This window comes from Oreochromis niloticus, linkage group LG12, assembly GCF_001858045.2.
Source record: "Oreochromis niloticus isolate F11D_XX linkage group LG12, O_niloticus_UMD_NMBU, whole genome shotgun sequence".
NCBI lineage: Eukaryota > Metazoa > Chordata > Actinopteri > Cichliformes > Cichlidae > Oreochromis > Oreochromis niloticus.
This window is the reverse complement of record NC_031977.2, coordinates 26609511-26636720: the sequence shown is the minus strand read 5'-3', so window position 1 is coordinate 26636720 and position 27210 is coordinate 26609511. Positions and strand designations below refer to the sequence as shown.

Genomic DNA, 27210 nt, shown 5'->3' with positions numbered 1-27210 from the left:
GCTGTTCCCGAATACTGTGCCATAAGGCAAGTCCAGGTGTTTTCTCGGATTCTTCTGTCAACCAAATATTATTATACATGGGGAAAAAAGTAATAACTGGCATTTAAACATACTATATTAGTACAGCAGATTCCCTGACATATAACCAGGAGGTAAAACTGATCACCTTCTCCTGTCTGTAAACACGCACACAAGCACAAGTAAAACACCTGAAAACTGTCAACAGAAAACAGTTGGCCATATTAAGCCAACAGTTGTGCCTTGAAACTTTTAGCCCTTTAAGGTGGCTTGGGCACAAATGTTTAAAAAAAAAAAAAACTGATTCTAAGCACTTTGCTAATGCTTTCCTCCTTTTGGCAATGGTCATTTAATTCTTTAGTTCTCTTATCAGCAGCATTTTCCCCATTAATTATTTTAAATTATGCTTTGGTTAAAATAGATTCCCAGATATTGGATTAAATGTGATTGCATTTTAATAACGGCAAATGACTCTAATTCAGCTTCACTATGTGCTCACCAAATTTCTGTTTACATTTTCAATCTTTGTTTCCACTTGCCGCCGTTTGCTTGAATAACCCTGCAGCGTTTTCCCTCGCCCCTGGCTTTTATTTTGAAATTCCCCGTGCATGGACGCGCACGAGGCGGAGTTTGGCGAGGGTCGGTAGGAGCTTCAGTTCGGGGTCTCCTGCTGACTGTCCGGGCAGTGCGCACGTTCGCTGACCGGTTGGACGACCAGCTTTTAGACGCTTTATATCACGTTAGCGAAGCGCGAAGAAGTGAAAACCAGTCTGTAAATATGTGACTCCACAGCCGGCTAAACATTAGCGTTTCCACCGAGACGAGGAAGATGGACTCTGTTGGGAAAAACACCCAGAAGAAGAAGTTGTGGCTTTGTGGTCTGCTTTGGTGGTCGCTTCTTGTCCATTTGGCGTCAGGAGGTAACAACTGCAACTTCTCTGACTTTATCCAATTAAAACGACAGAGATACATTTATTTAATGATGCGTTCAGTGGCAGGGTGTTTTAATCTTTCACTTGTTAAATTTGAAGAGTTGTTTCGCTGTTTGTAGTTTGTAGTCTCTGGCTGTGATTGACAGTTTATAAATACCTCGTACTTGTGCGTGCAGTTCACCATATTTGTTGGCTGTGATAAACTACAGTACTAATGCTTATTATCACTTAACAGTAGCCGGTGACTGATTTCTGTACATAATATTGGTTTGCTCTGAATCACAGGTCCTAAAATGTTGACCTGAGTTTAACAGGATTAAACACGATGAGATTGAGGGCAGGCTGCTGGGTCTTTTGGATGCAGTGTCACGATTCCTCCCAGCAACAATAGCAGCTTTAGTCTTTAAACAGCACAACCCTGTGATTTTTTTTAATATTAACTGAGCTGAAAACATCAGTATACCTCTCATTTAAGTACCCCCCACCCATTCTGATAATCTGTGCATGTATGGACGCCCACAGTAGTCTGATATGATCAGAGACAGCAGCAGAAATAGGACTGTGATGCCCACTGCAGTGGAAGAACTATCAGACTGTGACAGTAGCACACTCAATTAAATTCAAAGAAATGGACAGTTGTTGCTGCCTTAAGAGACCTAAAGGGAGGGAGATGTGATTTTCAGCTTAGCTGTACATTATTTGCATTCATGTGAGCATTCCTTAGCTCATTTGAATAATTTGATCCCGGACATGTGTCATCTAAATTCAGAGTTCATCCAGGCTTTGGCCTCAGGAATTATTTCAGAGTGACTCTCACATACTATATCCTTCTTTGCATGTGACTGCTGTACAGATATTTGCTTTACTTCAGTGGATTTTCGGATGTTTTCTATTTTTTTTCCATCTCTACTGTCTTTGCATTATGAAACAAGCAAGGGCAACAGAGAGTCAACAAAAAACCCAAACAGGCATTTCAGTCAAGTTGCATTTCTGATTTGTTGTATAAACTGAGCACACAGGCAGTGACAAGCACTGCTGTCGCCCCTCAAATTAACTGTTAGGTGTTCTCTGGCTTTGTTGTTGAAAAAGCAGTTTGTGAAATCTCTTACAAAATGTCCTTGATGCACAGAAACTAACCTGCTGAAATCTAGATTATAGAGCAACATTCAAAACCTCCTGTTTCATGAGCACAGTCACATGGGTATTGTTTTCTGGTTAGTCTGCAGTGCTCTTTAATTAACATTCCCTCAAAAATTCCAACTTTTGGTTGCTCGTTTACTTTTTTTTTTTTTTCTTGGACCATCATTCTTCATCTGATCAAGAATTCACTTCCTCACAAGCAAACTGGGAGATGGCGCGATGGGGAGGTTCTGACCCTTTTGTTTTAACCAAACACGACTTTCAGTCATATGACTTAAACGTCATTTTGATGACGCTAAAATACAATTGAGCATGCATGTCCATCCTTGTGAATTTAAGGGAAAAATGTTCGTGCATTCCTCTTGAACAGTTTTGGGAAGTGCTTAATCCTTGTTATGTACACAGAACCATGAAGATGAATGGCATTCAAGATTAAGAGATCTGAATTATATATTCATTAAATTTAAATACCTTAATCCAAAGGATAAATGATTTAAAAGACATTAAGAACTTCTGTCTTCATGTGACACTTCAGATGGGTTTTAGAACCTTAAAATTTTTCCTGAGGAGTGCAAAATGGTGTGTACATATGAGAAGAGAACCATGTTTTATTTTTCCTTTTTTTCCCTTTGTGTTTTTCATTTTGTCCTGCACCTATGTGCATTTTGATTAAGAGTTTGGGTTGTAAATATCATCATCTGAGTCTGGTTCTGTTGGCAGTTTCTTCCTGTTAAACTGGAGTTTTTCCTTTCTACCGTCACAAAGTGCTTTTACATACGGGGTTGTTTGATTGTCTTGGGTTTCTCTCTAGTACTGTTGGGTCTTTACTTTGCAGTGTAAGGCGTCTGTTGTGATTTTGCGGTATATAATTAAACTTGAATTGAGTTGGATATCTCTTAATATGTTAAAAAATACACATTTTAGTGGTTCTGCCTTCACAATATATTTTTAGTTTCCTTTGAGCTATTAAATAATAAGTAAGTATATCATAATTGTTTGTGTTGGTTAAACGAAACATAGTGTTTTTTTTAATTACTAGACATTATATTAACCTGATAATTTAGCTCATGGTTGACAAAATAACATTAGTTGACACTTAAAGTCTGGACTTTTGTTTGCGGGGAGTAAATAAGAGTTGGCCGTTAACATGTGAAGCAAGCCAAAATTGTATAAATTTAGGTTAACAAAATAAGAATGTGTATGATTTTAAATATATCTATGTATAGAATTTCTAAATGAAGCAACAGCATGAATGGCCTAGATGTGTTAAAACTCCATCTCAGTTATACAAACTAAGTTTTATTTTGTTTTCCTTTCTCTGGTTGTTTATATTTTAAATTCATTCTCATTGATTATTGTATCTTAATGTGCCTCAAGGGCTTATTAACATGCTTAACTAATTGCTTAAAAAAAATATTGCACGGTCCACACAGAGTGGATCAGTTTAAGCAAACTGCACATTAGTGCATTAACCCTTTTAGGAGGCGGAGTAATGCATGAGCACACATTAACTTTATCTAGCTTCCCCCACTGAGCACTTTAGCTCATTAGCAGCAGGGGGGGAAAAATCAAATGTAGAATGGGCACATTTCTTCACAGAGCCGAAACAGTTTGTTAACCATTCAATATGCTGGGGACTCTGGAGCTCATTAAAAACTGAACTGGTGGTGCCCGGGCATGGAGGCTCAGACAAAAACGCTTCAGAGCACGTTAGCCCAGATTACAGGGTGATGTGAAATGGCAGGGAGGTGATGTAGAAGAAACAGCTGGGTCCGTCCGCCACGCTGTTTCTGGAACATGGGGCCACAGACAATGTGGGGACGTCAGAGCCTTTCATGTTCAGGTTGAAGGTTCCTGTCAGGGCAGGGCATGCCCGAACATGACGGACTCCCCGCAAGCCTTCTCCACATCCACTGCCTCAGTTTGTACACTGCTGTTATAGCATTAAAGTCAACCTATGTAACTGCTATACATTTAAGAGAAACCATGAACAACTTTCTCCTACAGCTACTAACGAGAGATAAACCTGCAATTCTGCAGGCTTGAGTTTAGTTTCGTCTTAAAGGTGGTTATTATTCTATAGGTAAAGCTTTAAAGCTGCAATAATTGTATTCTTGTCGTAATTGAATGCATGGAGCCTTTTAAGTGCAACTAGCCCACCGCGAAGGCTAAACTCAGTAGATCAGGAGAATCTGACAAGTCTTTGAAATCAGGTGAGGTATAATTTGTGCGCAGCGTGTGGTGTAAAGCTCTGTGTGTGCCCTTCCCACTTATACACAGTCTGCTCACTTGTAAAGAACAGCTTTGATGATAATTATGCTGGCTTTTATATCTAAATGTCACATGTCGACTGTATTAAGACCGCAATGCTTGACTTGACTTGCTGTGTTTGTTGTAGTCACTGCTACTCTACTTCCTGTCCCAGTTCTCTCTTGTACTCGGCTCAGTTTAAATAATTGTGAGTTAGCCTGAAAAAAGACACCAAAATTGAGGACATGTACTCTTCCTCTAAGTCTCTAGGTTTTTTTTCCAATCCCCTTTCCTCTCACAGCTTCCTTCTATGGTGACGGCTTTGTACAGCTCAAGGCGAGACAGTCGTCCGACCGTAACGTGCTCCGCATTCGCTTCAGAACCTCGAGCACAAATGGCCTGCTGTTTCTCGCCGCTGGACAGACCCACTACTTTTTACTAGAGCTCCACGCCGGTCGCCTGCAGGTGGGTACATCCATGGCTCCAGCACAGGAGCATATGTGTTCAGGCATATAATTTCACACGTTCACGCACACATGCACATACACACACACACATACAGTATGCTATATGCACAACATCCAGTTTTTACTTTTTGTTTCTGACTACATGTATGTGCATTATGGACAAACAAACATTCGTCCCCATTAGCTTTGGCTCTGTCTCTGTTGACAGTGTCAGTCTCTGAACGCGTTGACACAAGCTGACAAGCCTGTGTGGTCTGAGCTGAGTCTTAATGCCATACTAGTCACTTCTTGTCACAGTGAACACAACGAGATGATGAAAGATTTTTGAGATCATTGACAGATTAGTCACTCAAACCACATGATTGAGAGGCTGGATGACAGTGAAACACACGTCTGTTACAATTGTTGATGCTCATATTAAACATGGCCAAAGTAATGAGGCCAATATATGTGTAAGTAATCTCTGTGAGCCAAAAGCTCAGACTTCAGACTCCTTTAAATTCCCCATTTCAGACAGTTTTATTCCCTCTTCTTATAGCTCTTCATGATATACCCCCAAAAATGTACTTCCAACTGCTTCCTTCTAACAAGGGACCAAAGGCACCAAAGCCCAATATGTAATAAATACGGATTATTTTAAACCGTCAATCATGCAGACCTATAGTAGTCCAAGAATAAAACATGAAATATCACAAAATTGTTTGTCATTGCAACTATTGAATGAATTAGTCACCCCATCTCTAACTAGTGTATTGTTCTTTACCTAATGTTCTACAGTATAATAACTAATGTAATGTAATATAGAAGGTATGCACAGTTAAATTACCTTAACATTGTTGTTCTAATATTGTCATAAGTCTAATCTTAAACTTGTATATCTATACTCCAGTGGCTTTTGTTCTGTTCAGTCATGCTATCCTCTTAAACTCAGCCTACAAAGCTCAGTCTGTTCAAAAACAAACACTTTACACAAATTTTTTATTTATAAAACTGTGAATGAAAGTCAAATGTATTCAAACATGTATCATACAGATTTTTTTTTTTCACTGATCTGTTATTGTAATAATGAATATTTCACAAAGCTTATGGGTTCCTGTTTCTCTGGGTTCAGAATTTCATACTAGAATGAGCTTTAATTACTGGAGTAGAAAACAATGAAATATCATGTTTCAGCAACAGTTGTACATTAAAAGGAAGCTGTATGTGGTTAATATAGCATTCACCACCTTTTGGGATTTATTTTGTATTTATCAAAATGTAGGTTTACATTAGGTTTACACAGGAATTTAGTAATTAAAGATAAGCTTGTGCCACAAGCATTAAAATCCTGTAACAGAAGCTTTGCAAGGAGAATTTAAAGGTAAATCAAAATGTCCATTGAAGATAGCTTCTAAAGCATCCTGGAAGCAGCCCTGCCAGGCTAAATCAGCATACAGAATGCACAGATATACTGCCAGAAGCTTTTTTTGTAAGTAGACACATTCATAGGAAACATAGGAAGTCGTCAGATATGCATTAGAGCTTTTGTGCTTCAGACTAGAGAAATCCCTGTGACTAAGCATCTATTTGTGTTAGACTTTCGCTGCTGGGAATGAATCACACTGACAACTGTGTTGCAGAGTTGTACCTTAGTAAGCACGAGGAGCGAACTCCGTGTTCATAAACTGGCACTGGTTACCATTTTAGGGTTTTGTTTTATTTCTTCCGTCACACAAGTTTTCCTCTGGCTTGGGGTCTCATTTCGTGTGAGTCAGACATGAGCGTCGCTTCCCGGAAACCAGTGCATGAATAGTGGCAACTGAACAGCAAGCCTTGACAAGCACATCATCTAAATGGTGCATTAGTTTGAGAAGGTGATGTGATTCTCTGAGGACATAGCTGAAGGCAAAAAGATAATAGTGCTCTTCCTGCTTTAAACGACAGACAAAGCTCACTGTTATAATCACAGGTGACATCATGGAAAATAAGCAATTTAAATTTTGCTTCTCCTTCAGGGTTCTCTACTTTTGCTTATACAATGAAAATATTTTAAGAATTATTATTTTACATGTGTACCACTGTATAAACAATTTTAGTTTTAGTTTTCAGTAATGACTGTATGATCATACAAAATAACATGTACCTGGGCACAAAAGTAGATTGGCATTAAATAAAATTTAAGATAAAATTTAAGGAGTCAGTAAAGTTATCACAGATCATCCATGAATGTCTGTTTAATTTATGTTAAACTCCTTATGGTGTTCAATTTATCAAGGTATTCTGGATATCACTAAATATATCAAGATCCTTGTTTTAAGAATCAACCATCTATATGCACTGTTGTTGGGTCATTAAAATTAAGACTTTATATGCTGTAAGTGTGTCACAGTAATGTCAAACTGTGTTTAACTAAACACACATAAAATAAACTCCTTAGAGAAAAGTTGATAGGTCTTCACAGTCACTGAAGTCAGTAGGGTCAACCTTTGGGGACCATAAACCAAATTTTCATGGCAGTGCATTCAGCATTGAGATAAATCGGTCTGGACCCACATGCTGGGCCTGTGTACTACTACTAGCATTCCTGGCAATGAGTCATATTTAATGTGGGATTTTTTTTTTTTTTAAAAAGGGTATTGGAAAAAGTGAAAAGTTAGAAAAAGTATTTTATACCCATCCAACTTTTTTTTTTGCATATTTGTCGCACTTAGATGTTTGATGTCATCTACTATTAGATAAAGATAGCCTGAGTAAATGCAAAATGCTGTCTTCAATTGATGGTTTTATTTAAAAAGCTATCCAAGTCATATGTGATAAAGTAATCGCCCCCTAAACCTAATAACTGGTTGTGCCACCCTTGCCAGCAAAAACTACAATCAAGCATTTGCAGTAACTGGCAACGAGTCACATCACTCTGGGGGAATTTTTGCCCACTTTTCTATGCCCAGTTGTGTTAATTCAGCCAAATTGAAGAGGGTTTTTTTGTTTTTCTTTTCTTTTCTTTAGCTATTTCTGAGGTGATATGCCTTCCAATCATTGTCCTGCTAAATTATGCAATTATTTCTTAACATAGGTCCATGTAAGTTTGAATATTTTTCCCCTTAAATAATTAAAATCTTCTTTTAAAAACTGCATTCTACTTATCTAATAGAAAATACTGTTTGATCAGGAACATTAAAGTATAGCAAATATTAAAAAAAGAAATCAGGGTGGAAGCAAATACTCTTTTATTGTAATGTAATAATAAGCCTAAATTTACCTGATTTCCTCCTTAAGTTGCTCTTTGCATTTGCATAATATTTCGTAAAATGTCATATTTTGTAATCCAGTTGTTTTTGTTCTTTCTCCCAGCTGAAATTGGATCTTGGATCAGGGGAGCAGATGTTAGAATCAGACCGGGGAACCCATCTCAACGATCTGGCCTGGCACCATGTGGTACTCCATCATGTGCAGCTCAACATCACTCTCACTGTTGACTCAAACTCCCACAGCAGTGTAAAGGTGCCAGGTCCCCATTACAGTCTCAACACAGATGGTCTCTATGTTGGAGGCTCAGGGGGCTTGGATAGACCTTACCTGCCCAGAGACCCAGTTGGCTTCCGAGGCTGCATGGATGATGTACTTTTCAATGAACGTGACTTGCTATCATCACTGAGACCATATACCGGATACAAGAATGTTCATGAAGTCTCTTTAGGCTGCAGTCCCCAGTTCTTTGCCACTGAAGAGGACCCTATCAGTTTCTTCAGCTCAAGGGCTTACATTTCTCTTCCAACCTGGAATACTGAGCAGGAGGCTGTATTTGAGTGTGTTGTGCACACTTCAGCTAAAGAGGGAATTATTCTATACAATGCAGCCAGAGAGGAGAATTTTGTGGCTCTGGAGATTCAGGACGGTTTGCCTGTGGCTGTTGTCGGAACAGGTGGAACCAAAATAGAGCTTCGTTCACTCACGCTCATCAATGACAGAAAATGGCATTCCATCAAGTTATATTTCAGTTCCAAAAGCCTTGAACTAACTATTGATGGGGAGATGATGAAAACTGGCATTATCACTCAAGCAAAAGCGATCCAGCTTAAAGGTTATCTTTTTGTTGGAGGCATCGATGATGGCACAAGATCCGAAGTCAAAAAGGTGGGGCTTGTCTCTGTATCTGGAAAGCGTGCCAGGGGAGGTTCCTTCAAAGGATGTCTAAAGAACATTGCAGTTAACAGAGTTAAGATGGGTCTCTCTAATGCTGTAGTCACCAAAGATATATCAGTTGGTTGTGAGCCAGAGAAAGAATCAGATCCACCAACTGCTTTGAATCCAACAAATACTCCAGGATCTCTTTTTCACTTGATAACACCAACACCATCACTTCATATGTCCACACTTGCATGGGGCTTAGACAGAAGGTATGGTTTCAATTTTGTGCAGCTTAAAAACCTTATAGTCCAAGAGGGTGGTCGAGCATCTCTTGAAGCCAAACACATCAAGGTTCTCTTGGACTTTAGAAAACTTGGCATTCGACAGTCTCAAATTATGTTTCGGATAGAGGAGCAACCAGTTCGAGGTCAGATAAGGCTTGATGTCGATCAGGACCAAGAGGAGAATACTTTCAGCATGTTGGACCTTTGGCATGAGAGAGTGATGTACATCCACGGAGGCTCAGAGGAACCTGATGACTTCTTCATGTTTTCCATTTTTTCTAGTAGTCGAAAGCAAGTTCCTGATTATTTAAAGGGCACCAAACTATACCGCTACAATATTTCAGTGACACCCACTAATGATGCACCTGAGTTGAGTCTACCTCAAGGAAATCTCTTTGTTCTGTTGGAGAACTCAAAGAAACGCCTCACCACTGATGTTTTGATGGCAACAGACATTGACAGCAATTACACAGACCTTTTCTTTTCTGTACTTGGGAACTTGAATGCTGATGCAGGATACTTGGAAGTTGAAAGCAACCCAGGCAAGGCAGTGACCTCATTTTCATATATAGACTTAGACCAACTGAGGGTGTACTACGTTCACACGGGGGTTCGAAACTCACGGATAGTTCTGAGAGTTAGTGATGGGGAAAAGGTCAGCAACACTGTAGTTTTAAGAATTATGGCTGTAGCACTCGAGTATAAGATTGCCAACAACACAGGCCTTGATATCATTCAAGGAGAAACTGCTATTATTGGCTCAAAGCAGCTGGCTGTGCAAACAAATGCTGTGAACCAGGTTGTAGACATTCGATACGATGTCATTGAACCACCTCAGTATGGAGAACTCCAGAGACTTCACTCAAGTGGTGAATGGAGGCATACTGACTCATTTTCACAAAGGCTTTTAGAAAAAGAGCGCTTGAGATATGTTAGTACTTTCCAAGACATCCAGACATCTAATCCCACTGATTACTTCAAGTGTAAAGTTAATGTGGCTTCAAGGGAAACCACTGAAATCCTGTTTCCAATCACTGTGAAGTGGGTAAAGTACCACCTGGTGAGAAACACTATGATAGACTTGGATAAAGTGAGGAAAGTGACACTAAACTCAGAGTGTCTTTTTGCCACAACTGAAGGTGTGACTCTCTCAGAGGATGACCTATATTTTCGGGTTCTCACTACACCAAAGAAAGGGAAATTACTTCTCAACACCACAGTCTTAAAGAAGAACTCCACCTTTAGCCAAAGAGATGTAACAGATCTAAAAGTGCATTACGAGCTAGTTGACAGACCTTACCAAGATACAACTGACAGGTTCAAATTTCATCTGGTTTCCAAACATGCTCAGTCACAGAACTATGATTTTCAGTTTTCTATTAAGGCTGACGTTAACAGCGTGTTTATTAGAAACGCAGGACTCTCACTTCAGGAGGGAGAAAGTAAGCTTATCACCAAAGATGAGCTCTTTGCAGAGACTTTGAGCACAAAGGATATGTTCTATACAGTTATAAACAGCCCAAAACATGGAAAACTAGTGCGTATAAGTCAGTCAAATTCCAATGCTAGCTATGACAACATCTTAACCTTTAGTAATAAAGATATTTTAGAGGAACGTATAATGTATGTCCATGATGACAGTGAAACGACTCAAGATGAATTCACTTTCATAGCCTCCACCACCCAAGGATTCAAACCTTTTATTGCAAAAGATGAACCTGGCTCCAAGGAAGGTGTTTTTAACATATCTATTCAGCTACAAAATGACCAAAAACCAGTACGTGTAATTGATAAAGTTTTCCATGTAGTAAGGGATGGACAGAAGTTACTCACTACAGAAGATCTGCAATATCAAGATGCTGACTCTGACTTTGATGATGGTCAATTGGTTTACACTCGTCGTGGTATCCCAATGGGAGACCTCGTGCTGGTAAATGACACCACTTATCGGCTGTTCCAGTTTCGACAGAAGGATTTGGAAGAAAAGCGAGTGCTGTTCATTCACAAAGGTGTGAGCTCTGGCAGATTTGTACTTTTTGTCTCAGATGGAAAACATTTTGTGTCAGGCCTTTTACACATCAGTGCACATGACCCTTTCTTGAAAGTCGACAATAACACCGGCCTGTTGGTCCAAAAAGGTCATTCAGTGGTCTTGTCCACCAGCAATTATAGTGTAATGTCAAATCTGGACATCCGAGATGACAAGGAGGTTATCTTCAAGTTGGATGAGGGTCCAAAGTATGGAAGTCTTTATCACAATGAAACAACCGTTGTGACATTCACACAAGCTGACTTAAAAGCAGGGCTGATCCGCTATCGGCACAGTGACAGCCAACATCTGACAGACTATTTCAACATAACAGTGAAAGCTAAAAGTCTTCAGCTCACAAGCAGGATCAATGTGAAGGTTTACCTGGAAAGTCATCAGAGACCTCCCATTGTACAGCATCATGATACTTTATTGGTGGAAGAAGGAAAACCAGCAAAGATTGATGAAACTAAACTAGAGGTGAGTATTTTAATAGAGATTAAAAGCAATAATCATGCCACGTTTGTCGCTGTTATTCAGTTTTCTGGTTTATTTTCATTTAAAGAACTTTAGTTTCTTTGAAGCATTCAAGTTAAAGTTTTTTTGATAAATGAGTGAAATAAGTAATCTCAATTGAAGGAAATATTACATCAACTGCTTGTATGCTGCTGAAAGGCTTAAAACACATTTTTGACCAGTTTTTGTTTTTATGTTTTACTATTTTGCCAGTTTATGTTGAGAATCACACGACAGCTAAACCTCAGCGACACAAGAGACATTTCAGATTTAAAGACCAAATGTTTTCTGATTCTTGCAGGTCACCCACGAGGACAACCTGCCATCTGAGATTGTGTTCACCGTAAAGGTAGCCCCATCTTATGGCTTTCTCAGGCATTTTGTTGAAGCGGAAGAGCGCTACATCGGAACCAAACAGTCCCCTGTCAACACATTTACCCAAAATGACATCAACAGCGGGAACATTCAGTATGTGCAGGTGGAGCCAAACAAAGTCAACGACACCTTCATCCTTGAGGCCACCAACGGGGTCACTGATGTCACTAACATTAAAATGTTTGTTGACATCATCCCCCTGTTCATCCCCCTTCAAGTCTCCAATATCACACTGAACGAAGGTGCAGCCAAAGCACTGACGCAGGATGTGCTCAAAGTCACCAATCGACACTTTTCGGGAATCAACTTCTTTTATAACTTGACTCGGCCCCCGCAGCATGGTCACATCGAGCACTCACGACATCCTGGTGTGCCCATAACCACTTTCACCAGGAGGCAGGTGAGATATTCTGACAAACACTCTTACAGTTACCACAGAAAATAGCATTAGACTGGCAGTTGGGTGGGTGTAAAACTGCTTTGATTTAGTGTGGCAGTGACATTTTTTGGGGGGGGGGCGTTGGTTTGGTTTGGGGTGTTTTTTGTTTGCATCAAGTGTTTAGAATTTAGAGGATGCATCCATCAATTACTCAATAATTGCCTGGACTAATTATTTTAAGTAACCTTTGTAACCTTCGATTTGGTTCTCATTAAATGCTTTAAAGAAAAATCTTTCTCACCCTATCCCAACAGGAATATCATAATTTTCCTATTTATTTTTTTTAATCTTGTCATTATGCCCTTAAGTATTTTCTGAGAGGTTTCACATTATTATTATGTGGACATTATATGCAAGAGAAGAGATTGTGACCTAAGCATCATAAGGTAGTTTTATGTACTGCTGTGTTTTGGAAGACCCTTTGCTATGCCAGTCTGTCCTTTCTGTGATCATTATTCAGGTGGAGCATGAGTTCATTTACTACGTCCACGACAGCAGTGAAACCTTAGCTGACAATTTCACTTTGGTGGCCAATGACACGAGCTTGAGGAAGCAGAGTGCAGCTCAGATGGTGCACATCCAGGTTATACCCGTCAACGATGAGCCTCCTGTTATTATAACCAACAGGGTCCTCAGGGTGAGTCTGCTCTATATTTAAACTTCAGACACTTTTTTTTTTTACTAGGAGGTCTGGCACTAGAGCTTACTGTCATGTGGGCAGTGTTACAAGTTGCCATGGCTGGCTGGCAGGGTGGATGGGGGAAACTATGTTTGCTATGTGGAAGAGGGTCCAGAGGGGTTTGCAGCATAGAATAGGCACTTAAATCAAGCATAAAAAGAACTTGCAGGAAAGTCTGGTATGATGTTCAGAAGTTAAATTTTCAAACAATTCTAACCAGTATTGAGATTTATCACAATGACTTGAACAATGGGCTGCTATTTTTTTGTGGTCTGGACTGGCTGGAAATTATTTCTTAGGCTTATTATAAAAACTTTTAATTAAGTCAAGGATTATTCCCAGGCATTACACAGACAGTATATCCAATGGTGAAAATAAATTTCCATAAATAAAATCTGTTCAACAACATTCAAGTGTTGAGTGTTTAAAAATGGTAAACATTGTGACCACACTGCCTCATTTTGGTCCACTCTTGCTCTACTTCACCTTTATTTTTGTCCTTTTCTTGCCAAAGGAAAATGGTTATTTAATATATGTTTACTATACTGTATGTGAAAAGCAATCCCTACTTAGATATGTTATACATATCTATACTTATAAATTAAACAAGTTGTCTTTTGTGTATATTTGCTGAACAGTGCTGTCTTGTGCTACTCTGTAATACAAATACAACTCTGGCTGGAGTTGGAGGAGGTCCAGATGTAAGGAGAGTTTGAAGTATAGGTCTTTGTAGTCTGTGCCCCAAATGCCTCAAATTCCTCTGGGATCCTGCAGACACAGAGAGGAGCAACTTCTAACATTTACTGTGCTAAAGAGTAGCTGGCAAGTCTGTTAGAAAAGTTTTACATTTTGGTGATCTTGACTGCCAAACCGATCTGCATGTGTGCTCTGTTAAATTTAAACCAAATGAGCCATTTTGTCAATTTTTTTAATATGTGTTAGGTTGGAGGTCAAGGCTTTTAAGTCAAGGGAGCTGATTCCTCAGTGGCCACAAGATGGCCCTGTCTCACCTCTAATCATTGGTCTTAAAAATGCCCTGCACATGATTTTAAGAGAGTGAACTTCTTCTTGCAATCATGTATGTATATACATGTGAATTTTTTTTAGAAAAATCACTTTTTATACAAATATTAAATTCTATGTTTCAATTTTTTAAAAAGACTTGCTATATTTCTTTTTGCAAGCTGGAATTATCATACACGTTACCTGCCCTTGGAAATACTCCAGTATTTCCAGAGAGAGAGATGATGGCTGAGTGGTTAGGGCACATATCACATGGTAAATGTGTGCCCGATGTGACAGCTAGCTGGCTGGCTGTTTGCTACAGGTCATCGCCCCTACTCCTCTTTCTGCCACATTTCATGTCTTTATTTACAGAAATAAAGACCAACAATTGTTTCTTGAAAATGTCTTGCGTAACTGAAACCAGTATTGTTTAGCCGACAGGACTGTATGTTCATGGCGATGCTGCACTGAGTTGTGAGGACTCTTTCCCATAGTGCAGTATTCCACTTTTTGAACTTATGCCAAGAGAAAAAAGGCTAAGACAGGCACATGATTAAATAAAAGAAGACATCTTATTAAAAACATGTTAAAAAGAAGCATCAAACAGTTTAGGTTTTGTACTAATAACTCAAATAAATTTGTCATCTCCATTACTAAAGCTGTAGCCTGATAAGCAGCAGCATGAGGTCTATCTGATCTCATGTGTGTTGTGTTTAAAAATGATGAGTCACATGCTGTTTATCAGTCCTGCTGTGACTTCCTGTTAAATAGGGGATTATTGGAGGTGGAGTCATTTCACACCAGAACTCTCACTCACTTAAGATGTTCTGCTGCAGGGCTGATGTCGAGTGTGTGTTGTCCCATTCCAGAGGCTTCTATTTCATTTTTATACATTATTATACTGTATTTATGTATAATGTATTTAAGCTCATTTAGAAATGCTGTGATCATGTAGTTTGTGTGATTTAAAAAAAAAAAAAAATTTATAGAAACTCAAGTTTGGAAGAGTCTGCATCATGTTTAGCATTTTTAGCATCTCAGCTGAACAGACAGTAGTGCAAGGTGAAGTGATGTCTTCACGATAAGTTGTTCACTGATTAATAATTATGTGGTAAATAATGAATCCACTACTATCCACTGCCCCTAAAATTAATGTTTTTACTTTCTGGCTCAACTTTGGTTGTTTGGTTCTCAGCATTCATACCAAAAACTAAAATTGGACAGAAAGTATGAATCTTGGTCTGTATAGAGTTATGTAGATACTCACCGACAGTTTTCTAGTACTAGTAGTAATTTTCACATTTGATGCGATAGGAGCTTTGTGTCATGGTGTGTTATCCTGCTGGAAGCAGTCATGAGAAAATGGGTACACTGTAGCTATTAGGAGGTGGACATGGTTAGCAGCAGTACTCAGCTACCCTGTGGTGTTTAAATGATGCTCATTTGTACCTACAGAGTCCAAAGTGTGCCAAGAAAATATCCCCATTACCATTACAGCATCATCACCTACCATATTCTTTAATGACACCAAATTCTGGCCCTGTTATCTGAACGTCGCTGCAGTAATCAAGACTCATCACTCCAATCTTCTGACATCAACATGGCCTTTCCACCCAGAGAACTGTTGCTCACTGAATATTTTATTTCTTAATGATCATTCTCTGAGAAAATCCCAGTGTTCAACAGTTTTTGAAATGCACATTTAGAGTTGCTTAAATCAGGTTTTCTTGACCATGTATAAACCTAAATGCAGAGTTGTTGCCGTATGATCAGTCGATTAAATATTTATGTTAGGGAGAAGAATTTACTGATTCTATTGTTAATATCCTGCTTAGCTATTTTCTTTTTTCTGTTTTCTTTTTGAAACTGTTGTTTGGCCTATTTTTGTGCTCTGTCATTAAAGATTCAGCTCTATAAACAAACAAGTTTAACACAAATGCCCAATAGCTCCATGGCCCTTCAGTGTGTTGAGCTAAAGTAGGTGGTTGGACACAGACACTGCTATGGAGATCTGGCATTTTAAGGTTGATGCTAGATATTATAGAACTGCAGTCCCCAACCTTTTTTGGTATATCAGCCACTGCTGGTTATTAGACTGAGGGTGGCCAGTGGGAAACCCAACCCTAGTTTGTATCAGTGGAATGTTTAAACCTTTTACTTATAGGTATTCTATAGGGACTTTTAAAGTTGTGAATGTTTAGGGAATAACAAGATAACACTTCATTTCATAAAATTATTATTTTATGATTTTTTTGTATCATTTGATACAAGACTAAATAAAAATAAAATAAATTTTTGTCCTAGGAAGTACACACAACACTATCATCTCACTTTATTATTGCTGGCATTGATCTTGACATCACAGAAGACGGTTTGTGCCAATATAAAAAGCACAGATGTTAATAGAATTAACGATGGCTGTATTCCTTTGAGCTGCTTCAGTTTCAGGGATCTGTTATTGCTCCTGCTGGTGACCTGACATGTTATAAAAGCAGAGGTGTTGTTAATATCATATGTGACACCTGTGCTTTGACAGCTCAAAATGTCTTACAAGGAAAAGGTTTGTGCAGTTCATCGCATTTTACAGGCCATACATTCACATCATTCTGATCACAACATTGCATTAATTACTGTGGAATGACAACCTGTCCTAACAACAATTGCTTGTTATGCAATCGTTCCTCTGGACTGGACTGTAGAAGCTCATCTTTTGTTGTCAAGTGTCTGCACGGTTCAGTAGTTTCGTGTTCTGTGTGTGAATGAGATCCTCTGTTTCTTCGTGTTAGCCTTGAGCTTTTGAATTTACATGGAAGGAATACTTCACTGTACCAAACCAACACTCTGCAGAACATCTAACTGTGTGTAAAGTCTGCATGGCTATGTTTAGTCCTGAAATGTCCTTGGTTTGAGTGACAGTTTTTCTGAGGTTTTTATTGTATTACCACCTATATTTGCCTGAGTTAGAACATTTTTTTGTAGCAGTCCTTCTTCTGTGGATGTTATGTTGCACAGAACCAAGACAAAAGAAAGAAGAAGAAAGCCCGTGAAATAGCCTTATAGCTGGACTCACACTCAAAGCATCTTTGGTCAGTTGCATTAGCTAATGAACGACAGGAACACATGAGCTATTTCTGTGGTCTTTTATGTGCCTGGCTTTTATTTCATTTGTATGCTATTATATTTTTGCAGAAAGTAGGTGTAGCTTAGCTGTGGTGCAGGTGCTTTTAATTCATAAAGTGGCACATAATTATGCTCTACCTTACAGACTTTGTACTGCATACTTCTTCTGCACTGCCTAGATTAAATGGGAAAAGATTGGCATTTACAAATGTAAATAAGCTTTATTTTAGCAAGTTTTGTGCCCCAGTTTCATGATCAGATATGGCAGTCTTTCATTCCAAATACCACAATAAATGTCAAACTTGGGTTTAGCTGTCATGCACTGTGAGCCTCTGCATTATGAGCCCTGTCAAACAAAACCTTGCAGATTCCTTGAGGTCAGATGGTCTCTGCTCTGTCCTTGTCTGCCCCCTTCCCAGGTGTGGGTGTCCTCAGTGACAGAAATCACTTTGGATGATCTGAGTGTGCAGGACCAAGACACACCACCAGAGGAGCTCCACTTCATGGTGACTCCACCCAGCAATGGACACCTGGCCCTGAAGAGCGCCCCGATGAAGGCAGTGCTCAATTTCACCCAGGCCCACATAGACCAGGGGCAGCTGGTGTTTGTTCACAAAGGTAAACATATTTTCCATGCTATAACAGAGAGAGGATTACTGAATTTAATATTTTAATTTAATTCTTTAAATATTTAACTAGAAATTGCAAATTTTGTCCAGCCAATTTCATATTAAAATAATTTTGATAAATGCTAACTACCAAACAGGAATGTAATTAATAATTATTCAGCCAGATCACCATCATAATATTATTCGGGATGTGATTTGTTATAGTCTGCTGTCCAAATTAATTTTTTACAGTCTTTAATCAGATTCTATTTAATCAGGTAAAAGGAACATTTTGTATTAAAATTGTGTTTATAAACAAAAACTCACACACAAATATAAAAGTCATACACTAAGAATGAGTGAACACCATATTTAGCTCATAGGCAATACAAGCTCAAGGTCAAAACAAGTACAGTTTCAGGTCCTTCTTGTTCTAGAAATAATGGCCCAAAATAACTCTACCCAGAGTTTTTCACGATACTCTAAACAGGAAATTGCCAAACAAAAGCTAATGTTCAGTGATGGAAACTGGAGTAGTTTCTGTTGCTATAGGGTATTCAGCAGATATACTGTGATATATTAAATTCTTTTCATTCTGTTGCATGGTTTAAATGAAATAATACCAAATATTTTTAAATCTTTTATTTTTGTCATTCCTCTTTGTACCCACTAGAAGGTGCTGTTGGCAATTACTATATGTTGTATAGTAGTTTCTCTGTGAATTAGAGTAATCTGTAGGAACAGAACTTCTTTCTTATCCGTTGGCTTGATTGCATAAATGAGACCAGCCAAGTGGGCTGAAAGTCAGGTTGGAGGTGATAACTTGATAGTCTGGAACTGATGTGACGTAGTGAATAACTTTTGTCAACATTTAATGGTGACTCAGATCAGGGTTCTGCTTACTGTTCTGATTTTTATCTACCTTCTTCTTTGTTTTGTGCCACCATGAAAGTTTGTCATAACAGCGTGCAAGACTAAAAGAATGCGTTCTTTTTACATGCGTGTACGCACATGTACATTATAATAATTATAATAAATGTTAAATACTCAGAGGTTACTTAGAGGTTCAGAATTGTTACATTTTCTTGAGCCCTTTTATGTGTTTGTGCCAAGAATAAAGTAAAAACTTGTACATACAAAACTAAATCAAGGCTGTCTTTTCTTGAGTAAAGGAAATGCCACTTATCCTTTGATCTGTTAATATTATTGTTTTGTTTAATGATGTTTCCAGGTGCTATGTCAGGAGGATTCAACTTCCAGGCCAATGATGGTGTGAACTTCACTCCCAGACAAATCTTCAGTATTACTGCTAAAGCCCTAGTTCTCAGTTTGGAGAGAAATCAACCGCTAAAGGTCTTTCCAGGTAAACCTGTTCTTTGAGAAGCTTGTGATTATTAAAGTCTAAATCTGGCTATATATTTTTAATACTGTTAAAAAAACAACAACTATTTGTTTATTTTTTAATATTTGTCCTCTTCCCTCTTCTTTGGTGCTCAGCTCTCAGACAAAGGGTTATCTGACTTTAAGATGTCCTTGAACTTATGAACAGTGCGATTCTGAAAGAGAAACAGACCCAGATTTGTTCATCAGTGCTGTGTTATTTTGACTTTGTGTGTCAAAATAAACTAAATGGAAATGAAGACACGTGTCACTTTCTGACAGTAATGGAGCTCAATGGAACAGTGAACCAGTATGTGGTCTGACTGCATACTTCCACCACGCCAGAAAAAAGTGACTCCCTTGATCGATGAGCAAATCTGGATAGAGGTTATTTTGATATTTTCTTGAACTGAGCACTTGTCTTATGTAACTTTGATGTGTTTTCCAAAAATATTCAATTCTATTAAATTTTATGCTATATGTTGAATTTTACCCCTGCATCAGTAAGGAATTCTTCCAAAAATCCTTGGATTTGGATCTGGGTTTAGATCAAATCCATCCATAAGTTTCTGGGTCATCCTCCTAACAAACAAACCAAAACCAGCTGTATCACCTCCTTGACAGAAGTAATGAGCTTCATCTGGCCGTGGTTATAAACAAATAGGGGTTTTTTTCACATGAGTTGTTGACAGCAAGAAACAAAAAGACTTGAGTCTAAACTACTAACTATGCTTCCCATTGTTTTATTTTCCCTTCTAATAATATGAGTTTTTTAAAAAAGTATTTGTGTCATGATCAAAGTGTACAGCTGCTTCCTGAAAAGAACTGAAACAGCATATTTTTATTCGCCTCAGTCATCAACTCATACAAGTTTTCTGTGGTACTAGTAAGAACCATGAGCACAGTATTGGTTTCCTCTTTTTATTTTAGGGTTTTTGGGGGGTGGGGAATTTTTTTTCTATGAAACATTAACTGTTTCTGACACCTTCAGTCTCTCCTTAACTGTATTTTGCATCAAAATTTGCTTGTATGCTTAGCCTGACCGCTACCAAACACCACTGAATTCCTTTAGTTAAATAATTAAGCACATCTACAACAGCTGCAGCAAGCACTTTTATCCCCGAATACCAGACCAGTGAATCAGCTTTTGCCGTGTCCTAATGTTTTTATATTTTTTACCGTTAATATTTTGGAGATAAAAATAGGTCAGCTGGGTGTTAACTGTGTCTGCAAACATGTTTAGTTTTCTGAGATTTTCAGTAGTCTGTCAGTGGTGGAGATTTTCAGTGTGAATTAGAAAGCACGGATATGGTGAGGATAGAATACAGCCAACTGGCACGCTCTGCTGAGCTTCCCAGCCACGGGGTGAGTGGGTACTTGAAAAGCTGTGCCACTGTCTGCCTGAGACAGCCCTGTTTGTGCTTCGTGCCAGGCAAGCTAGAGAGAGAGAGAGTGAGAGACAGAGAGGGCGGGATGGGAGCTTTAACTGACAATGAAGGGTTTTGATGGGGTTGGGGTGACATGAAACACTTTCGCAGTGTGGAGGGAAGATAGATTTATTTATTTTTCCTCTTTCCTCACAGACACCTTAAATGTCTTGGTGCTTTCTGGGAAACTGCAAACACTTCTTGCTAAATGGTTGCATATGCTGAATTTAGAAACCACATTTACCTGAAAGCATTCTTATGGATAGTCGTAATTCCAGTAAGGACATTTACACTTTTATTTTAGTACACAAAGCTAATTATCTAATTAGCCGATACGGTTACCTAATGGTAGGAATACTGGATATTATTAAAAGCATGGTTTTTGTCGTTAAAAGATAAAAAACTTGTTGCTCTCTCTTCTTCCAGCCAGGATATTTCCCATGATAGATATGCATGGTGGGAGCACTGCTTAAAAAAGTGATGAATGGGTTACACTGTGCTTTCACCCCTCTGTCTCTCTATCTTTGATTTCCATCATTCATCACCAGACTTTTAGGATCCCAACAATATTCACAGTGACAGCAGGACTGTGGAAATCTATGTAATCCATCTTAAGAAGAAAGAATTCCTTAGAAGTCACCCATTACTCTCAGTGGACGCTTCTTTTTACATTTTCCCCGAGTGGAAGATTTACGTCTGCAAGGAGCCGATCTACTTTTAATTTCTTGTTTGGATTTTATGTAACACCCGCACTGCAGTTGGATGTGCTGTAAAAATGTCTCTGATGTCTGCAGTGCTGCTTTAATTTGACACATCAAAGGAATCTCATCGGTCTGTTCCAGACCTTGTTTTGCATAATTTGGAGTCAAAAAGATGTGGAACGCATTCAAAGGGGAAAACTTACGAAATGTAGAAAAAAGGTTTAACAGCGTGATCTAAGCTAACTTGATACTCAATTCAATAAAACAATCTTTTTGTTGACGGATGCTTAAGCAGGCCACTTTATCAGTAAAGCTATTATTCTTATTTAATTTCTCATCTCTGTACAGGCTCTTCAAGACCAATCACAAATGAGTATTTACAAGCAGTGACCAATGACATGAGCAACACCTCGAACCGTGTAATAACATTCAGTGTGATACGGCATCCTAAACTGGGGCGCCTGGTGATGAGGCAGCCTAATAATTCAACAGCAGACATCTCCACTTTCACACAAGATATGGTAAGTGTGAGGAGCCAGAGGTCATGCCCATACTTATCACCCTTATGTGCTATGTAATGTGAAACAGGGAAAGACTAAACAATAGACTTTCTCCGCTGATGTGGAATGCTGCCAGATTTCCTCTGTATGAATAATACATGTTGTACATTCTCATTTAGGAAATTGACATTGTGCATCTTTTATCTGAATAAAACATGTAATGCTTTTATGTAATCAATTATTACTGGTGGATTATTATGTGACACAGACACAGCTGTGATGGTTGTGCTATATTTACCGCTGAGCGGAGCAGATTTAAAGTAATGATTAAATATTATGCAGACTGCAGAAACATCTTTAAGAATGAGGCCGCTGCACAGATTACACAGTTGATTATGTTCATTTTGAGGATGGCTGATTTCAGTAAATTCATAGCTTTGTAACTTGGCTGGGCTGACTCTTTGGAGTGTTTGTGTACCACAGGTGGACAGGAAAGAGGTTTTTTACATTCAAACTCCTGTTGAGTCAGTTGGCTGGGAAGCCATGGACTCGATGACATTCTCTGTAGCATCACCACCTGCTTCAATGGACAGTCAGACCTTCAGATTTGACATCTCATATGAGAATACTGGACCCGAACACAACACAATCCTGCTTGCAAACACAGGTATGAATATAATTCTACAGCTGTGTTAGCAGCTCTGGTCAGACACATTGCTGCTTTATGATGTTAATTTTTTTATCTCAATGTGAGCACCGGTGTAAAATTCAGATAAAATTGGGAGACGGCACAGATAACATAGTTTAAGAGAAACAACATTTGTTTAATTAAATGAAAGTGGGGGGAGAGAAAGTCAGTGACTAAGTGTTTAAAGGAAAGAAAATTAAACCAGAAAAACACCCAGACAAACCACATGCTTGCTTGCTGGGGAGAAGCAAGAGAATATTAGCTACCAAGCCCTCCTTTTTAAAAACAATTAGTCAAGGTGCAGGGCCCACCTTAGGGCCCACCTGTCATGCCCTACCCACCTCCAAAAACAAAGCCAGAAAGAGACAACAACACAGGCATGGACAAGGGTTATCCTGTAATAACAATAAGTATGATTTTTACCACAACCTGACATCAACAGATTATAAAAAAATTTTTTTTAGGGATGTTGCCAGTACAGATTTTTTTCACACACATGTTGTTTATTAACTTTCCAGCAATGTATTTAACAAACTAATTAGCATCTTACTCTAGTGACATAGCTTTGTTTCTTTATTTCTCTTCACCGTGTACTCAGCTCAGCTCACAGCTTACACTGCAACCGTTTCTTCAGACAGTGCTGCAAGTATTATAAAAGATAAAGCCTTTTTTTCTGCATTATATTCTTTTTAAACGTTGTTTTTGGACAATGATATCATAAATATTCTGTTATAGCTTTATGTGACAGTCCAGTATTGATCAGTGAAATTGCAAAGACTGTTAATAGTGAAAAAGGGTCATCAAAGGGCTTACACATGATACTCAAAGGGAATAAATAAATATGTAATAAAGTTTAAAGCAGCTTACTTAGTTGTAGAGTGGACATTTTATTTAAAACTGTAGACGGTGGCACTAACATTAATACAGTTGTTGTGCCTGACTAATTGAAGTTTGCTTGGTGACAGGTGCTGAGGTGACAGAAGGGGAGAGTGTCATCATTGACGAGTCCAAGCTCGATGCCACTAACCTGATGTCCAAGCTGCCTACACCTCAGCGTAGCTCCTATGAGGTGTGGTTTCAGGTAACATCTCTGCCTCAACATGGTGTCATCGTGGTTGGTGAGAGAAACCTAACCAAGGAGAAACCTAATTTCTCACAATTCATTGTCAAAAAATATGGTATCACCTACAAACACGACAACTCGGAGACAACTCAGGATTCTTTTATATTCAGCACTTGGCTTAATCCTAAGGGGAAAACTGCACAACGCCCTGAAGACGACAGTGATGTTGTTGTCGAGCGTTTTAATATTACAGTCATCCCTGTGAATGACCAGCCACCTTTGCTAAAAACCAAAGTTCCAAGTCTGAAGGTGGTACAAGGAGATACAATTGCCCTTGGGCCAGAAAATCTCAAAATTGAAGACTTAGACAATCCTCCTGATGATATTAAATTCTCCGTGATTAGCAAGCCAAGCAATGGTTACTTGGCTCTCAAAGGAAGTTTGAATGAGTCAATAGTGGCCTTTACCCAAGCTCAAATCAATAACAGAAGTGTCTGTTTCGTGCATGATGGAAGTTCTGTCTCTGGAGCGTTCTACTTCAGTGTTACAGATGGCTATCATAAACCAATATACAAACTCTTTAACCTAGAAGTGACAGAAATTACCATCACTCTCGTCAAAAATACTGGATTGGAATTCCAGCAAGGCAGGACTTCAGTATCTCTGACAGAGGACAACCTTGCTGCTGAGACCAATGGGAAAAATTTCACAGTTTACTACCAGATTACAAGACCTCCGAGATTTGGCAAACTTTTGAGAGACAACCGAGAAGTTACACTGTTTGACCAGGAAGATCTCCAGACAGGAAGGTTGTCCTACCATATGATCTCCGTTTCTTCTGTTGAAGACAGCTTTGAGTTCACTGCTTTCACTTCAGAGGCAAATCTGACTGGCCAAGTGCTTAACATAACTGTGAAACCTTTGCTCGAGACTGGCAAAGGTTTAAGGATTCCCAATGGGATTACTGTCAAATTCAATGTAAACTTTCTCAATGCATCTGAACTGGCTAATATAAGTGACAGTGACCCCATCTTTGAAATATTATCCCATCCTAGGTATGGGAAAGTGGTTCGACCAAAATTAAAAATGACCATAAAAGCTATCCCATTGGAGTCCTTCACCTTTCAAGAGATCATGCAGGGGAATGTAGCCTTAGAGCTGAATGCTAACATGACTGGAGTTGAAGAGTTAAACGATTCAGTAGTATTTGTTCTGAAAGCTGATAGCGTCCAACCTGCTAAAGGGGAATTACATTTTACAGTTGTGCCGTATGATCCAGCATTTTTTCCACCCACAAAGAGTCCTGTTTCAGCTACATCATCTGTGCCTCAGGCATCATTTAAGACTGCTTTGCCAGTCCTGTCTACAGTTTTCCTCTCCACCCAACAACCAAGCATAAACCAGCAAAAGTTCAGAGGACGCAACCGCTGGGGAAACTCCAACAGAACTAGCATTTTTGGTACAACTCTGGGCAAACCATCTCAAACAGAGGAGTTTCTCTTCAAAAACACACCAGTTCGTGTTGAGTCCTACCCTCAAAAAACTTCTAATCCACTCCTGATTATCTTACCACTGCTTGCTCTGTTGCTACTTGTAATCATCTTTGTGGTGCTGGTTGTCTTTCTTCGACACCACAGGCAAAGAAAGCAGAGCACTGCTACAGCACAGGGGCCAACATCCACCGGTCTTCCAAACAGTTCATCTTACCAAGGCCAAACCCAGAGGAGCCCAGCAGTTCCCACTGTGACTGTCACCCCTCTAAATCATAACTGCCCAGGCAGCCCAGTGCTTGATCGGTTATTGACACCAAACCAGGGCACAACTTTTAACACAATTGATTCAAACATGGTTGTAAGTTCATGGAGTAATGGCTCCCCTGCTACATCATGCCAAATGATTAGAACCGCCACTCCCACTTTGCAAAAGAATCAATACTGGGTATGATCTTTCACAGCAGAAGTTGTCACTATTCAGGTTTTAGAGTTACATGACCACTGACGTTGTGACAATAACTTGTTCACCATTTTGGATGTATGACGCAATACGATTTACTGAATAAGGCCCTAGTCACACAGGCTGCAAAGGAAAAATATTTGTACCCTAGCTGGTTGTCGAATGGTTGCTGGCTGTTACTGTGAATCCAATAGCTACAGTCCCAGTCACACAGGCCTAGAAACCAGTCAGCAACCATCTTGGGTTGGCAGAAAGAGAATAATTTAGCAAGGAAAATTTCAAGGGTTTTTGTAAAGAGCTAAACAAGAGTTAAAAGATGATGATTTTATGGCCTGAAACGCTGTCCCAACAAGGTGATAACAATATTCTGCATCTGCTGGATGTGAAATGAAACCTTTGTGATATATTTATCAGAAACAGGACAGCTCATATTAACTCATTGTCCAACACCACAATCACTGCTGCACGTTCAGTTGGTGGGACAGAATCTGTTCACTAGAGCATTTACCAATTTGTAATTGTAGAGAATTATAAACAATGTTTGTGCCTCATGTATATGTAACCAACAATGTCCTCATGCATGTTGAAGTTTCTCCCATTAAGAGTTATGAACAGCAGAGTGGAAGATGATTCCAATAACTGTGAATTACTAAGACTGACACTGGCATTTCAATTGATTGTGCAGATTTTGTATAGATATTATAGTTTAGAAATGTTGTAAACTCAGGAAGTTTGTCATCTACCTTTATTGAGGGTTACATGTATTGTTGATAACTGTGGTCCATTTAAAATTATGGGTCATGACATAAAGGAAAATCTGGCAGAAATGTTTCCCAGCATGACTTTGTACCACTCTCTTCATAGACCCGATCAAATCATTGATAACACATTGGGTTAAATGATTGAACTATTTTTTTTCGTGTAATTTTATTTTACTCTTCCCAGTATTTTTATATGTAAAGAAGTGCATACAAAAAAATCAAGGTAGAGATCTTTTAAATTATACAACTCTACACTTATTCTTCTCATCTTTACCTCAGTTAGTAAATATAAAACACAAGGATTATTCTATAATTTATTAATAGGCTCATTAACCTACAACTCACCTGAGGTGCAGCATGTTTCCTGTTTTTTTTGAGGAGTGACTTTTGTGTACAAAACATCACTGTACTACAACTGCTGACAGGGCTTTCCTAGACAAAGAGCAGATTTTCTGTGACTGAAATGAGTCCTTGTATGATATATAATTATTATTTATCACTGATAAACCAGTTCTAACTTATGTGGTCAAATTATTGAATACATCTGCTGTACACTGTAATGATGTAACTGCTGTAAGTGAATGGTACGGCTCCGGGGGATGAGACTGCGGTCAGATAAAATCACCATTAGCATGAAATTATTTTATACTGAAGAGAACTGTCCTTTTATTTTATGCTAGTCTCGACTCAGTTGTGTAACTTGCTATGTAACAGAAGTGTCATATTTATTTATACCATATTTTAAATAAACCTAATGTTTGTAAACAG

The 27210-nt window shown here is 38.8% G+C and overlaps 1 protein-coding gene across 3 annotated transcripts; it reads left to right on the top strand.

The window, feature by feature from the left end:
• Nucleotides 1-557: 557 nt before the first annotated feature.
• Nucleotides 558-27210, top strand: cspg4ba (chondroitin sulfate proteoglycan 4ba). Of its 3 annotated transcripts, XM_005473559.4 has the most exons (11): nucleotides 566-938; nucleotides 4642-4805; nucleotides 8138-11707; nucleotides 12045-12518; nucleotides 13018-13194; nucleotides 17781-17979; nucleotides 19201-19332; nucleotides 21826-21998; nucleotides 22461-22644; nucleotides 23631-23746; nucleotides 25366-25550. In XM_005473559.4, the coding sequence occupies exons 1-11, from the start codon at nucleotides 848-850 to the stop codon at nucleotides 25495-25497; spliced, it is 5412 nt and encodes a 1803-aa protein (XP_005473616.1). In that variant the 5' UTR covers nucleotides 566-847; the 3' UTR covers nucleotides 25498-25550. The 3 variants fall into 3 exon arrangements, with proteins under 3 accessions (XP_025752864.1, XP_005473616.1, XP_013130345.1); XM_013274891.2 differs by having other exon boundaries at nucleotides 571-938; nucleotides 23631-27210; XM_025897079.1 differs by lacking the exons at nucleotides 21826-21998; nucleotides 22461-22644; nucleotides 23631-23746; nucleotides 25366-25550 and adding an exon at nucleotides 19467-21811 and having other exon boundaries at nucleotides 558-938.